The sequence below is a fragment of the Triticum dicoccoides genome, chromosome 1B (genome assembly GCF_002162155.2).
Source record: "Triticum dicoccoides isolate Atlit2015 ecotype Zavitan chromosome 1B, WEW_v2.0, whole genome shotgun sequence".
Lineage (NCBI taxonomy): Eukaryota > Viridiplantae > Streptophyta > Magnoliopsida > Poales > Poaceae > Triticum > Triticum dicoccoides.
Window position 1 is genome coordinate 3,548,697 of NC_041381.1, and position 16,819 is coordinate 3,565,515.

The following is a 16,819-nucleotide window of genomic DNA, read 5'->3' on the forward strand; positions in this document are numbered from 1 at the left end:
GGACCGAAACTCCTCGAAGACAGGAGTAGGTAATCCCTTAGGCATCACATCAGCAAACTGTTGCGTCGTCGGCACGTGGAGAACCCGAACATGTCCAAGGGCAACCTGCTCGCGCACGAAGTGAATATCGAGCTCAATATGCTTCGTCCATCGATGGTGCAATGGGTTGGCGGAGAGGTAGACCGCACTGACGTTATCGCAGTAGACAAGAGTAGCGTTGTGAACATCACAAAGCAACTCATGGAGCAGCTGACGTATCCAAGAGCATTCGGCCACGACATTGGCGACGACGCAATACTCTTCCTCGGCGCTGGAGCGGGAGACCGTGGGCTACCGCTTTGATGACAAAGAGATCAACCAGGGCCCGACATAGACGAAGTAGCCTGACGTAGAGCGTCGCGTGTCGGGGCAGCCAGCCCAGTCGGCATAGTAGGCCGTGACGTCGGTGGAGGCGGAGGCCGTCAGGATGAGTCCCAAGGACATGGTGCCGCGTATGTAACGGAGAATACGATTCACCAAGGTCCAGTGAGAGTCACGCGGGGCGTGCATATGGAGGCACACCTGCTGAACAACGTACAGCAGGCCAGGTCGTCAGCGTCAAGTACTGTAAAGCACCGACAATAGAGCGATAAAACGCTCCATCGGACGCGAGAGACCCCTCCAGAGCAAAGACCTCGCCTTCGTGTCTGGCAGTTAAGCATACTGGCACGCTCCAGGAGCTCGTGGGCATACTTCTGCTAATGCAGAAAGAAACCATCAGCCCGGCGGATCACCTCGATGCCGATGAAGTAGTGCAGGGGCCCCAAGTCCTTGAGGGCGAACTCATCACGAAGACGAGCAGTCAGCTGCTGAAGGAGATCGGGGGCAGACGTTGTGAGGATGATGTCGTCGACGTAGAGCAGCAGAGATGCAGTGTCGGCTTCCTGATGATAAACGAAGAGTGAGGCATCGGAGCGAGTGGACCGAAATCCCAGAGACTGCAGGAAGGCTGCCATATGCTGGTACCAAGCCCGAGGCGCCTGCTTCAACCCGTAAAAAGAATGAGAGAGCAAGCACACGAAGTCGGGTTGCTCGGCGTCGACGAAGCCATTAGGCTGCACATAGAACACCTGCTCGGTGAGGTGGTTGTGCAGGAACGCGCTGGAAACGTCCAACTGATGCACAGGCCAGGCGCGCGGGACCGCCAGCTGGAGGACGGCGTGGATCCTGCCCGGTTTCACAACAGGGGCGAAGGTGTCGGTGAAGTCCACGCCCGCACGCTGACAAAAGCCAAGAACCACCCATCGAGCCTTGTAGCGCTCGAGAGAACCGTCCTAGCGAGACTTGTGGCGAAACACCCACTTGCCAGTGATGATGTTGGCTTGGGGGGTCACGGAACAAGCTGCCACGTGCGGTTGCGCTGTAGGGCGTCGAACTCCTCCTACATCGCAGCCAGCCAATGGGGATCCCGAAGGGCGGCAAGAGCGGATGTGGGGATAGGTGATGGCATCGATGTCGAGGCAGCGCACACATACTCGTCGGAGGAGTAGCGCGTGCTCGGCCGATGCACTGCTGCACGGGCACGGGCAGTCATGCCGAGCGGCGGAGCAACCAGGCCAGCGATGGCGGCGGGCGCCGCGGCTGCGGGGGTCGCGGCCACGTCAGGTGCACCCGCGGCGGCGGAGCAACCGGCCCGTGATGACGGGGGTCGCGGCGACGGCATCGCTAGCCGAGCCAGCGGTGGAGGAGGCGATGAGCGAGGTCGAGGTCAAGCCCGTCGCAGGGGTGGCGGCACCAGCGGGGGTGGCGGGCGGTGTCCCCACTGGCTCGACCTCGTAGGAGGGAGCCGGGGACCCGAGGGCCCAATCAGACTCGACCTCAGGGGAGGGAGTCGAGAACCCGGGAGGGGGCGGCAGAAGGTGTCGGGCCGGGGGGCCGCCGGCGGGTGCCGCCGCGCAGCGCTCCAGGTAGGGGGCGCAGGGGCCGGCGTTGAAGAATCCGCAGCTGGAGGGACCTCGAAAAAAAGGGAACACCGTCTCGGCAAAGTACGTGTGTCTAGAGGTGTACACACGATGAGTGACAGGATCATAGCACCGGTAACCTTCGGTGTTGGGAGGGTCGCCAACAAAGACGCATGGGTCAGATCGGGGTGCGAGCTTTGTGGCGTGGTGGACGTGGTGCTAGGATAACAGAGACACCCAAAGATGCGGAGACCATCGTAGGACGGTGATGTACCGAAGGGAAGGTGATGAGGTGCATAGTTCCACAGAGAACGACATGGACGAATGTTAACTAAAAGAGTGGTGGTGGCGAGAGCATGGGGCCCAAACCGAGCGGGCACGTTGGAGTGAAAGAGTAACGTGCAAACACAGTTATTAAGAGTGCAGAGAATGCGCTCGGCGCGGCCGTTCTGCTGTGAAGTGTAGGGGCAAGTGAGACGGAAGGTGGTGCCGTGAGAGGCGAGAAGTGTGCGAAGAGCGACGTTGTCAAACTCTTTTCCGTTATCAATTTGGAATGGAAGTATGGGGCGACCGAATAGAGTGGTGACGTTGGAATAAAAAGCGGTGAGTGTGGCTAAAGCATCGGATTTACGATGAAAAGGAAAAGTCCACACATAATGAGAATAATCATCTAAAATCAACAAGTAGTATAGATAGCCCGTGTTACTCGCAACGGGAGACATCCAAATATCACTATGAAGCAACTGAAATGGAAAGTGGAAACTGAAGTAGACGCACTAAAGGGAAGACGAATTTGCTTGCCGAAACGGCAAGCCTCACAAGTATGTTCGTGGAGCTTATTACATGAGAAAGAAAACCACCTAAGAATCTGACGCAAAACGGAGGGGTTGGGGTGGCTCAAGCAATCATGCCAAAGGTCGATGCCGACACCGAGAGCGACAGGTGTGAAGGTGGAGGCGCCGGCGTGCACAGGGTAAAGCTCTTCAGGGCTATCACATCGGTGAAGCACCATCCGGGTACGGGCGTCCTTCACACGTAAGACGACGAATGGAAACCAAACTAACGACTAAGTCAGGTGAGACAAGGACATTAGACATAATGATAAGTGTAGAATTAGAAGGAAAACTAGTGCTACCGACATGAGTGATAGGTAAATAAGAACCGTTGCCAATGGTGATACGAGTGGGTGTGTGAACGAGAGTGAAAGAGGATAGGTTACCGGGATGTGCCTTCATGTGCACAGTAGCACCCGAGTCCATGTACTAGTCGCCTCCACCACCATAGTTACTCGGCGATGGCGCCGAGTGTAGAGCGGCCAGGAGGGCTAGGTCCCACGGTGCAGGTGCCGACGGCGGCAGCTGGCCTCCATAGGGCGGCGCCGGGACGGGCGTGCCGTAACCACCGAGGTGTGGCGGCGCGAGCAGGGCACCGTAGGGCTGGTAGGGGGCACCGACGAACGCCTGGTGCCCCGCTGGACGGGGACCAAGGAGAACCGGTGCAGGAGCCCGCGTGATGGGCATGTGATAGGCGTGGACGGCGCCCGTCCACGGGTTCTGCCCGGCGGCCCATGGCGGGGGCGGCTCCTGGTAGCGGGGTGCCCCCTGCGCCCTGCACCTGCTGCTGGCGGCGGCCCCCGCCGCCCCGCCTGTTGCACCGGCCCCCGTCACCTTGCGGCTGCTGGGGAGGCGAGGGGGGCGCGTGTGGTGCGGGCGATAGTGGGTAGTAGCCGTGGGTGCGAGCGACGCGGGCAGACGGGGGGCGACTGGAGGAGCAGGGCCATCGCGGTTGGTACCGGCAGCGAGGACGGTGTGCCGAACCCGCTGTTTTAGCTTCGTCATCTGGCGCTCCTCAAGTTTGAGGTATGCGACGATGCGCTGGGTTGTGGCAACAGGGTGAGGTTGGACGCTGCGTTGACGAAGTCATCATTAAGACCGGTAGTGAGGGTGCTCAACATGAGGTCATCAGAGACCTTAGCGTTGATGTCGTGAAGCTCGTTGGCGAGCATCTTGAGCCTCATGCAGTACTCGTTGATGGTGGAGTTGTCCTGGTGACAGACGAAGAACTCCTTCTACAAGAAAACAAGGCGCTGAAGTTTGTTATCGGTGAAGAGCGCATTGATCTTGGCCCACATGGTGCAGGCGTCGTCGTCCTCAGTGACGACCGTGTGGAAGATGTCCTTCGAGACCATCTGGTAGAACCAACGGATGATCGTGGCCTCGATGGTGGACCACTCCGGGTCGCCGCGCATGTACGCACTGTCCACGAACCCGTCGATGTTCTCGATGTGATAGTATACACGGAAGACGAGGTTGAAGTAGGTATTCCACGCGTAGTACGACATGCAGGAGCTGTCAAGACGGACAGGGACTCGGGCCTAAATATTGAGATCACGGATGGCGGCAGCGGAGGGCTCGGGACCAGCGAACGGGTTGGACGAGTGTGTGGTGGAGCAGCCGGGGGAGGATGGACACGACATGGCGGCGGGTAGGGTTAGGGTTTTGGGGAGGAGCTGGCAGCAGCGGCTAGCGCGGCTGCAGCGAGAGGAGGGGCGGTGGCTGGCCGAACGGAGCGGCAGCGCGGGTTGGAGGGCGCGGCAGCTGGCTAGGAGGAGCGGCAGCGCGGGGCGACAGGGGGCGGCGGCTGCAGCACAGAGAAGATGGTGCGGCGGCAGCGGCACGGGGCGTGCAGGGCAGAAGCGAGGCACGAGCGGCGGCGGCGCGGGGTAGTAGGGGGAGGGGCGCGGCGGCGACGGCGGGTGCGGTTGTTGGGGAGCGTAATAATTTCAAAACTTTTCCTACGCACACGCAAGATCATGGTGATGCATAGCAACGAGCAGGGAGAGTGTCATCCACGTACCCTCGTAGACCGTAAGCGGAAGCGTTATATCAACGCAGTTGATGTAGTCACGATCCGACCGATCCAAGTACCGAACGCACGACACCTCTGAGTTCAGCACACGTTCAACTCGATGACGTCCCTCGTAGTCTTGATCATGTTGAGGCCGAGGGAGTGTTTGGTCAGCACGACAGCGTGATGACGACGATGATGATCCTACCGATGCAGGGCTTCGCCTAAGCACTGCTATGATATGATCTAGGTGGATTATGGGGGAGGGGGCACTGCACACAGCTAAAAGATCAAGAGATCAACTTGTGTGTCTATGGGATGCCCCCTCCCCCGTATATAAAGTAGTGGAGGAGGGGGAGGGGCCGGCCCTCTCTATGGCGCGCCCTGGGGAGTCCTACTCACACCGGGAGTAGGATTCCCCCCCTTTCCAAGAGGAGGAGTAGGAGGAAGGAAGGGATAGAGAGGGGAAGGAAAGGGGGGCGCCGCCCCCTCCTTGTCCAATTCGGACTAGAGATGGAGGGGGCACGCGACTGCCCTGGCCGCCCCTCCTCTTCTCCACTAAGGGCCCAAAAGGCCCAATATACTCCCCGGGGGGTTCCGGTAACCCCCCGGTACTCCAGTTTTTGCTCGAACTTGCCAGGAACCTTTCCGAAGTCCAAACATAGTCATCCAATATATCAATCTTTATGTCTCAACCATTTCAAGACTCCTCGTAATGTCTGTGATCATATCCGGGACTCCGAACTACCATCGGTGCATCAAAACACATAAATTCATAATACCGATCGTCACCGAACGTTAAGCGTGCGGACCCTACGGGTTCGAGAACTATGTAGACATGACCGAGACACGTCTCTGGTCAATAACCAATAGCGGAACCTGGATGCTCATATTGGCTCCTATATATTCTACGAAGATCTTTATCGGTCAAACCGCATAACAACATACATTGTTCCCTTTGTCATCGGTATGTTACTTGCCCGAGATTCGATCGTCGGTATCCAATACCTAGTTCAATCACATTACCGGCAAGTCTCTTTAGTCGTTCCGTAATACATCATCCCGCAACTAATTCATTTAGTTGTATTGCTTGCAAGGCTTATAATGATCTGCATTACCGAGAGGGCCCAGAGATACCTCTACGATAGTCGGAGTGACAAATCCTAATCTCGATCTATGACAACTCAACAAGTACCATCAGAGACACCTGTAGAGCACCTTTATAATCACCCAGTTACATTGTAAAGTTTGGTAGCACACAAAGTGTTCCTCCGATATTCGGGAGTTGCATAATCTCATAGTCATAGGAACATGTATAAGTCATGAAGAAAGCAATAGCAATATACTAAACGATCAAATGCTAGGCTAACGGAATGGGTCAAGTCAATCACATCATTCTCTAATGATGTGATCCCATTAATCAAATGACAACTCATGTCTATGGCTGGGAAACTTAACCATCTTTGACTCAACGAGCTAGTCAAGTAGAGGCATACTAGTGACACTTAGTTTGTCTATGTATTCACACATGTACTAAGTTTTCAGTTAGTACAATTCTAGCATGAATAATAAACATTCATCATGATATAAGGAAATATAAACAACAACTTTATGATTGCCTCTAGGGCATATTTCCTTCAGCGGTGGTGGGGTGCGGCGGCGGCAGCGCGTGGAGCCGCAATGGCGGCAGCGGCAGCTACCCTTGGGTTAGACCGGAAATGATCATACCATGTATGTCGTGGAATTAACACGTCAGATGTCCTTAGTGTCAGGACTTAGTCGCGAGGCCAACACATCTATGTGGTAGCTTGAAGGGGTTGGTCGGAATCGAGAGACGCAACATAAGACAAGGATTTAGACAGCTTCGGGCCCTGGGAAACTGAAGGAAATATGCCCTGGAGGCAATAATAAAGTTATTATTTATTTTCTTATATCATGATAAATGTTTATTATTCATGCTAGAATTGTATTAACCGGAAACATAATACATGTGTGAATACATAGACAAACATAGTGTCACTAGTATGCCTCTACTTGACTAGCTCATTAATCAAAGATGGTTATGTTTCCTAGCCATGGACAAAGAGTTGTCATTTGATTAACGGGATCACATCAATAGGAGAATGATGTGATTGACTTGACCCATTCCGTTAGCTTAGCACTTGATCGTTTAGTATGTTGTTGTTGCTTTCTTCATGACTTATACATGTTCCTATGACTATGAGATTATGCAACTCCCATTTACCAGAGGAACACTTTGTGTGCTACCAAACGTCACAACGTAACTGGGTGATTATAAAGGTGCTCTACAGGTGTCTCCGAAGGTACATGTTGGGTTGGCGTATTTCAAGATTAGGATTTGTCACTCCGATTGTCGGAGAGGTATCTCTGGGCCCTCTCGGTAATACACATCACTTAAGCCTTGCATGCATTGCAACTAATGAGTTAATTTTGGGATGATGTATTACGGAATGAGTAAAGAGACTTGCCGGTAAGGAGATTGAACTAGGTATTGAGATATGGACGATCGAATCTCGGGCAAGTAACATACTGATGACAAAGAGAACAACGTATGTTGTTATGCGGTTTGACCGATAAAGATCTTCGTAGAATATGTAGGAGCCAATATGAGCATCCAGGTTACGCTATTGGTTATTGACCGGAAACGTTTCTCGGTCATGTCTACATAGTTCTCGAACCCGTAGGGTCCGCACGCTTAAGGTTTCGATGACAGTTATATTATGAGTTTATGTGTTTTGATGTACCGAAGGAGTTCGGAGTACCGGATGAGATCGGGGATATGACGAGGAGTCTCGAAATTTTTGAGACGTAAAAATCGATATATTGGACGACTATATTCGGACTTCGGAAAGGTTCCGAGTGATTTGGGTATTTTTTTTCGGAGTACCTGAGAGTTACGGGAATTCGCCGGGGAGTATATGGGCCTTAATGGGCCATACGGGAATAGAGGAGAGAGACCAAAAGGAAGGAGGCCTGCGCCCCCCTTCTGGTCTGAATTGGACAAGGGGCGCAACCCCCTTTTCCTTCTTCCTCTCCCCCTCTTTCCCCTTCTCCTACTCCAACAAGGAAGGAGGGAGTCCTACTCCTGGTGGGAGTAGGACTCCCCTTGGCGCGCCCCCTCCTAGGCCGGCCGCCCCCTCCCCCCTTGCTCCTTTATATACGGGGGTAGGGGGGCACCTCTAGGAAAAACAACAATTGATCCGTTGGATTTCTTAGCCGTGTGCGGTGCCCCCCTCCACCATAGTCCACCTCGATAATATCGTAGCGGTGCTTAGGCGAAGCCCTACGACGGTAGAACATCAAGATCGTCACCACGCCGTCGTGCTGACAGAACTCCCCTTGACACTCGGCTGGATCGGAGTTCGAGGGACGTCATCGAGCTGAACGTGTGCTAGAACTCGGAGGTGTCGTAGTTTCGTTGCTTGATCGGTCGGGCCGTGAAGACGTACGACTACATCAACCGCGTTGTGCTAACGCTTCCGCTTTCGGTCTACGAGGGTACGTGGACACACTCTCCCCTCTCGTCGCTATGCATCACCATGATCTTGCGTGTGCGTAGGATTTTTTTTGAAATTACTGCGTTCCCCGACAGAAACATCATCCGGTAATAGCCCTACTTGTTGTTTGAGGCTAGGTCTCATTATAATCATGAGGGAGTCGCCGGTAAACCGGCTCTTTGTGTCTAGCCCTAGAGATTATTTCTTCTTGCTTGTAGCTTGTCCCTCTTTGGGGAGCCCTGCCCTCCTTATATATGTTGAAGGGGCGGTTTACATGACTAGTCCTAGTTGGATTAGGATTAATCTATTACAAGTGGAGTCCTAGTCTTACTTCCTTTGTAGGAGAATATTCCTTGTGCTTTCCTCATAAACCGGCCCACCATTCAACGTGAACCGGCATTCTGGGCCCTGGGCCTCGTCATCCATTTGACCTGCCTGCCGGGTTGCTAATGAACCGCCAAGATCGGCGGGTTACCCATGAATCGCCAAGCTCCGGGCGGGTTACCAGTGAGTCGTCCAGTCCGGCCGGGTTATACTTCCCGCCGGGTTATGCCGCAGGGTATATCCCCGACATTAGCCCCCAGTTTAATTTCGGTTTATCCCTGTTAAACTAATCTGCAACCCAAGAACAAATTTGGCGGGTTGTGCTCCGGTTTAAATATTCTTATAAACCGACACTTGATCATCCTTAAGTCCTTGTCATTTCTTCCTTCTGAAAAATCTGAGTCCATAGCCATCTTCATAATCAATTTGCTTGCAGAAGATATTTTGTAAATAAAGAATCCATTTGAATCGGCCTTCAATGCTCTGATTTGACAAAAATATTGGTCTTCAAATAATACTCAGTCGGTTTGAAAATATAGAACTTGTCGATCTATGATTTCCAAAATCGCCGGGTTATAAAAACTGATAATTCCGGGTCATGATTGTTGCCAGCGCGGGTTCATGATTGTTTCCAACGCCGGTTCATGATTATTGATGACGCCGGGTTATGATTGTTGCAGACACCAGGCCATCATGATTGTTGCCAACGCCGGGTCAATAATTATTGGTGACGCCGGGTCAATCTGGTTAGCTCAAAACTGAAAATTGGAAGATATTTCTCTCTTATATCCATATTACCTGTAGCCTCCAAGTCTTGAACAGAACAAAGTGATAATTTGAGACTTGTTTCCATATAATTACTGTCACTTTGAAGAAATCCATGTTGTTCATCTCAGTCACTAGCAAAAAACTGAATACTCCATATATGTACCCCCAAGTGTCGGGTTGTCATGCTTGCAGCAACCTGGGACTTGAAATTGTCTTATGCTCATAATTATTTCAACCAGTGTAGCCCCCAAGGGCCGGGTCATTATGCAATAATGAGTAGGGACTTTGTAAATATAATCATGTAGATTTGAGCAATGATGTGGAGCGCCCAAGGGCCGGCTCAGTAGGATAATATTGAGCTGGGACTTGATATATACTTCAATGAAAATAACATCATATGATGTAACCCCCATCATGGGGCTTGAATCCACATCCACAAGGTTAAGAGCCTTGTGCTTTACCAACTGAGCAGTGGACCCTTCAATATAATGGATAAAAAGCTTTGTACCTTGAATTGTTGATAGGAGCAGTTGGTAGCCCCTAAGGGCCGGCTCATTATGATGTAATGAGTCGGTTCTTCAATAAGATGAGCAAAAAATGACTTTTCATTAGCCCCCCAAGTGTCACGGTGCATGCTTGCAGCGACATGAAACTTTCATATTTGATGTAATCTCAACTTGACTAATGTAGCCCCCAAGTGCCGGATTGTAAGCCTGTAGCGACTCGGGACTATTCCTTCAATTGTAGAATAAATCATATCCATTGATGATATGATAACCATTGCGCTAAAGCGACTTTGGAAACCTTAAGCATAATACTGGTTATTGATAACTATAATAAAATCCAGCCATGTTTGCTATTTGAAGATTTGAATAATATAATCCAATGATTTATGAGCGCATGACTCCAATGGCACAATCCAAATATATACTGGCGACTTATAGTCCAAAGCCAGGCTGGGTTAACAAACACCGGATAATTTCTCATCATATACCGGCGACTTATCATCTTAAAGTCAGGCCGGGTTAATAAACGCCGGTGATTTATAATTATGCTTTATCCAACCTGTTTCTGTGACATTGAATCACATCATTGGTTTGCCAACTCTTTGTAGTAAGGGTGATCACCCAAATCTTGAGTGTCGATAACTCCCGCCATGCTGTGTCGGTGCATAATAAGCCATGCCGGGTTATGATAAACACCGGATGATCATCCTGGCGACTTATAGTCAATGCCAAACCGGGTTAATAAACACTGATTTATAATTGGTTGTGTACTAACAACTTATAGTTGAAAGTCAAGCCGGGTTAACAAACACCGGATTGATGTAAATACTTATAGCCAGTCCGGGTCAATAGACGTCAGTTTAACTCAAAACCTTATCAAAGGAGAGAAAACTTCAAAAATCAAATAAAACTTGTAGTCGATGCTTTTCAAGGGCTGCCAGGCCCAAATTCGAGGCTTTTCATGGGCTGCCAGGCCACTGAGTTAAACCATTTGACAAAGCCTTTTAAGATGGGCCTCCAACTAACCAATCGTCGTTTTAGCTTTGACAAGTTCAGGTTCTGTATAAGATTGACTTGTTAAACGTTCGGCAGGTCATGCCAGGATTACCTGGATAGGAGTGGCTTACTTGATGAAGGCAGGTTAACCCGGGGTTTTAGGTGAATATAACAGGCTTCCAAGCCATGGTTTGATAGCCAATTACAAGGGTCCTTTCAAACTCTTTGTTGCTTTGCACAGATGATTAGCAATACAATGATGATGTATTGATGCGGTGCTGGTGCACGTATATATAATACAAGGGAAGGCCTCTACCTCAACAATGCAAGACTAGGAGGTGGGCCACAACTTCAATACATGTGCAATACAAAATACATAACTTCAATACACATGCAATACAAAATACATACTCAACAAATTTGTTTCTAATTAACATTTCGGCAATTTCCACAAATTAACTAGTATTTGCTACGTATGCATGCACATTTTGCCAAAAGAGAAAAAAACTGCGAGGAGGACTGAGGCGGCGAAGGTGCCCCTGGGCCTGGCTGCGTTGCGCGGTGAGCATGGCCACGGCCGCTCTTGGCCGGGGATGCAACGGCGTCCACATAGTCGGCCATGGAGGAGCCTGCGTACACGGCTGCGACTGTACCAGAGCCCATGGCCGCGGTTGACTTAGCGGCCCGATTGATGCGGCGACGACGGTGCAGTTAGGAGAAGTAGAGGGGGCAGCGTGGCGGCGGTCCATCGTCGGAGAAGAGCGAGGGTGATGGGTGTTGCGGTTGATGGTTTTTCGTTTGGCACGAGCCCTCACCCGTTTCCCATTCCAGCCGAAGGGCCATTCCTTTGCCGAGTTTTGGCACTCGACAGAGAGAAACAACTATTAACTATTTCCACCGTTTCAAAATAGATGACTTAATTTTGTATTAACTTTAGTACAAAGTTAGCATAAAGTTGAGTCGTCTATTTTAGAACAGGGGAGCAGTCAATTGCAAATGCAACGTTGGTCCACCTTCTCAAGCTTTGCCGAGTTATCTGTAGACCGCATAGCCGTGACCGTTGGAATTTTGATCTTAAAAAATGAAAAAGAGAAAATGTTTGCCAAGTTTCCATTAGAGGAAACAAGGCAAACATAGACCGTCGTCACAGGTCTGTGGGCTACTCGACAGCGGGGCCACCTGCCAGCTTTGTCGAGATTTTTTCTCTCGAAAACTCGGCGAGCTTGAGATTATGCTGACTTTAGTCCAATTTTGAATCAAACTTGACAGACGCAAAACCGTGCCGAGTTCCTAATAAAATGAACTCGGTAAACTTTCAGAACTCGGCACAAAACCAGATTCTAGTAGTGCATATCATTTGTGTTGGATGCAGAATCTACTGCTTTATGCAGTAAAATCATAAAATTATTTTGCACTCAATCTCGACAAATTAAAGGGCTCCCTCACATCCCCGAGTATCTATTTTTCTTTCTAGAATTTAAAATATTGTTTCCACACTTTAGGTATAGGGATACCGGTGGCATTATTACATAAATAAATTATGGAGAGAAAAAAGTTTATTTTACTGTTCCGGATGGACAGTTATACCGATTGATAACCTCGGTGCTAAATAAATTCAAGAGTTCGTTAGAGCTATATAGTCCAATCCTGCACTGTTGAAGGCCGAACAATTCTGCCGCGGCATCAAAAAATCGGTATTACTACCCCAGTCGTCACGAATACCGCCGTGCTGGCAGCCACATTAAGAACTATCAATCCAATATGAATCCTGCTCATCCGTTTCTTCCACTTGTGTGCTTTCTTTAGAGGGGAACAGCAAATAGTTAGCATATACAACCGTCCGTCATTTTTTTTTGCAAAAATAAACGACTGATGCCATAGAGCTAGCGAGGATACCTCAGCATCTAGGGCCGCGGTGACAATAGGATCAACTTCAACCATGAATTTGCACCAGATTAACTTGCACACTTCAGGGGAGATTAAAGTTCCCGCCTTTAGAATTAGCTCCTGGTAATGGTATCCATTCGATTATTCTAGTTCAAGTAATAAAAAAAAATATAATCTACGATGAAAGGAGGTGCTAACTAAAAGCACTGCATTGATTCAGTACAAACGTATTTATATAAGCATGACGTGTGGTACATATACCAGTGGATCATCTATCGTCCGAGGCCCTTCATCGCCTTCTGGTAACTTGTTTAGTAGGGAGCGAAAGATTTTAAAGGTTTCACCGTCTCCATCTAACTGAATTGCCGATACTATCCAAAGCATCATCATACACTGCACGGAAAGAAGGAAGAACAAGTCTCAGCTCCTATATCACTTTTTTTTTTCTTTTCGAATAGACAATATTAAATTTAGCATACTTCATTGAGGGCAGATTCAACAATTGCTTGTACATTTATTTTTCCTTTCTTTTCTCTTGACATACAGGCACTGAATAATTTCCTAAACCTGCACATATTACATCACCATTTACTCTTAGTGCAACAGAGGACTTGCTTTTGACTTAGATCTGGAGCGCAGCTCACCTGTCTATCATGCGGACTGAGATAGTTGCAGCTTCTTCTTTTGACTTTGATTCAACAACGCTCCTTCCATGATTTTCCAGCTTTGAAAGCCGTTCTTTCACTGTATCTTCATGGGCCTCCAAATCTAAAAGAGCAAGTTTAAGATTCGCAACCGCAACTTTTGTCTCGCTTGCAAGAAGCATTTTAATAACTGCCCAGGTGTTATATGGAGCTGAAAGTAGAAACTCCTTGACTGGTTCTGCTAGAGCTCTTGTAAGTCTCCCCTGAAATAACATGTCCCAGATAAAGCAAGGTATCCATGTTTTGCCATGACAGTTACGTCAACATATAATTTGCTAAAACATGAATCGGAAGTTCGGAAGAACCTCATATCTGCCACAAATATCTGCCAGTTTCGTTTTCAGAGCATGAACTGACACCACATGATCGTCCATGGCATGCTTAAGCTTATTCATGAAATTTGCAGGATCCCATTTCACTTGTTGAATAGTAGCATCTGTAAAGCCACATGCAAGATACAAGCATTTGGACAGAATCGGAGGGGAGTGCAAATTAAGGAATAACATTCTTTAGAATAAGAATGCTACCAGTACCCAGTGATCACCATTTTCCATGTAAAAGAAAGTAGTACCATCAAAAACATACCTTCGCATCCTTTTCTGAACTTATGCAAGAATGATTGAGCACAATCACAAGCGGCAACATGGAATTCCTGGTTTTTTTGGGCCTCATGAAGTGACTCCTTGAATGCTTTTAATGTTTCATTCACCAAATGGCCCATAAGATATTGGTACGCAGGATCGACAAGCTACGAAAGGAAATTTGTATCAAATAACGATAATGTAAATAAGAATAAAGTACCCAAGAGAACGCTTTTCATAGACAACGATGCATTAATTCTAAACAAGGATAACAAACGATTGGTGGACAATAAACAAGACAATGAATTCATTGGAACACTCTTGTTGCCCTGGGTATGCTTGGATGTTTTTTGAGCAACAAACTATCACCTGTGACCCCTACGTCGCCCCTTCTGGTGACACGGGGGAACCTCACCAGCATAGCCTCCCTGCATAATACTCCCTCCCTTGTTGATCTCCGAGAAGCCCGCCGACGAAGCTCGGGTAGGCCCCAGGGAGGGTGGCAGCGGGGCATCTCTCTGGATGGCTGGTCACCCAAATCTCAACACTCAGAGGTACGATGTCGTGAGGGTTTCTCCTGGGAAGACAACGGTGTGCCTGAAGGTGGTTCTGCAGTGGTGCGGAGCTTACCACTAGTGCAATGCAGGCATCACAATGGCAGAGCCCGATCTAGGCCCTGTGGGTTGGCTGCCAGAGCTCATTGTCCATGGGTGTTCTTGACACGGATCCGTGCGGAGTGGTGCTTCATCTGGTTGCATGTGGTGAGGGCTAGCACCGGGGGAGCCGGGGTCGCATCCCCCACGTGCAGCCCATCAATATCGCTTGCACCGCTGGAGCCGGGGTCGCATCCCCCATGTGTAGCCCATCAATATCGCTGCCACTGGCAACTCCCATGTTGATTGGGTCCTCTAGCACTCTCACCTACACGGGCGACTATGTCTTGGAACCTGGGTGGCGGCCTATGCGCTTCTAGATGGCTCTGACTTTCTGTGGCCTTGCGGATTGTGCACGCATCGGATGGAGTACACTGGCGCATCCACGCAAGCCATATAATCCGATGGCCTCATGAGGCTGCCCCACGGTGAACCTAGAGTACCAACCGGTCTCCCCTAAGCGCGCACCGCATGCGCACGCTCTAGAATCTGTGGCCGCCATCTTCCATCGTCCCATCTTGAGGATAGATCAATGCATAGGCCTTGTGAGGCCCAACTGCCGTCAATGCCACCATGACACTAGACAACGCCACCACCCTACATGCGTCTATCAGCACACGTCCAATGCCAGGACCCCGTTGCACCACGTCGCAGGGACCAGCCATCGTAGGCACAGTAGATGCCACACCACACCACCTCATGGCCCCTCTAGTCAGCACCCGCTCCAAGACAATGCCCCCGGGTGGGAGAGCGTCACCGAGGGCTCCTTCATCGTCCGATCCGGAGTCCAAGGTCTAGGGTTTCCGCCTGAGTAGCCCGAGCAAGGTGAGGCAGGGCAAGCGGGATAGGCTCCTCAAAGATATTGATGGGCATGAATCAGAGGATAGGACTGCTAACGCCTCGATATACGACGTTGAAAAGAAGTCTTGAGAAGTGGACCCGAGCACGAGGAATCAAGATGACGAACCAAGAGTCCCTAGGAACCTCGCTCTGCGGTCAGGTTTACTTTCATCAACAACGACTCCGGAAGCGGGCCCCAGGCTAGCAACTTTGCTTCTTCTTGCAGTGAGCTGACCATGTGCAACGCCCCCAAGAGGCTGAGCCTGGAGGCAACCGGCCAATAAAGCTGGTCGTCATAGGTTAGGTTTTAGATGTAGTGGCCCTTGTAGTTGTACTCTATATGCTTTGTTTTCGGTTGGTCTGGTTAATTAGGCCCCGTTTGTTCCCGACTTATTGAATAGCTTTGCCATGTATGTTCACTTTAGTACATGAACTTAAAAAATACGCCGAATTGGTTTTATAACTTGGCATGAACGTACAAATACGGTGCTTAATATCATTTGTAGACCGAAAATGTGCTAACGTCACACCGTATTTGGCTGACGTGGCATGCGATCCACTTTTAAGGATGAAAAAAGATTTTTTTAGTTGAATTCCATATCGGTATGACTAGTGGGTTCCGCCAGAGAGTTCATAACGAAAATTGAAAGGAAAAATTGTGCCCTGATGCGATTCGAACCTAGCACAGGACACTATGGTGATTGATGTCGTATCCACTCCACAGTAAAGACTTATGTTCAAAATATGGCCCCTTATATTAATGTCTGTAATTTAAAATATATGTGCTCCTTAAGTGGGTTGCAGTCAATACAGCCCATTTTGCACATATTTTGTTTTATAAAAACTGTAAAAGAATGTATAAATTATAATGACAGTAATACAAATCCTACCACTCTGCATTTTGCAAATGTTAACATGCGTAGATTATAATCATAATAATAAACTTAATTCAAATATTCGTGTGGTATTATTAATTACTTCATGGTAAACAAATATTCAGGTGCATGTACTATTTTGAAAAATCTATAAACAAGGTCCCATGCAATATCGCGGGTTCTAAATATTTGTGGTACATAAACAATAACCTTGCTGTACACAAATATTCATGCGCACACAAAATAAATATATATAGATGTATGCAATAAAATAACTTCCAAAAAATGCTCCTGTATTTTTTGGAAATATTCACCTATTAATCTGAAAATACCATTTTACAAATAGTGAATACAACAAATATTATGCATGCATGGCTTAT

At 49.1% G+C, this 16,819-nt stretch overlaps 1 protein-coding gene across 1 annotated transcript in view; it reads right to left on the reverse strand.

Moving 5' to 3' along the window:
• Positions 1 to 12,582: 12,582 nt before the first annotated feature.
• The window catches only part of LOC119349923 (protein ROOT HAIR DEFECTIVE 3-like), a 6,374-nt gene continuing 2,137 nt past the window's right edge, over positions 12,583 to 16,819 (reverse strand). Inside the window, exons 2-8 of the mRNA XM_037618015.1 lie at positions 14,076 to 14,238; positions 13,796 to 13,926; positions 13,431 to 13,693; positions 13,266 to 13,353; positions 13,048 to 13,179; positions 12,796 to 12,906; positions 12,583 to 12,699 (exon numbers count right to left, since the gene is read on the reverse strand). Of these exons, the coding sequence (XP_037473912.1) occupies positions 12,583 to 12,699; positions 12,796 to 12,906; positions 13,048 to 13,179; positions 13,266 to 13,353; positions 13,431 to 13,693; positions 13,796 to 13,926; positions 14,076 to 14,238 (1,005 nt within the window). The remainder of the gene's footprint in view (positions 12,700 to 12,795; positions 12,907 to 13,047; positions 13,180 to 13,265; positions 13,354 to 13,430; positions 13,694 to 13,795; positions 13,927 to 14,075; positions 14,239 to 16,819) is intronic.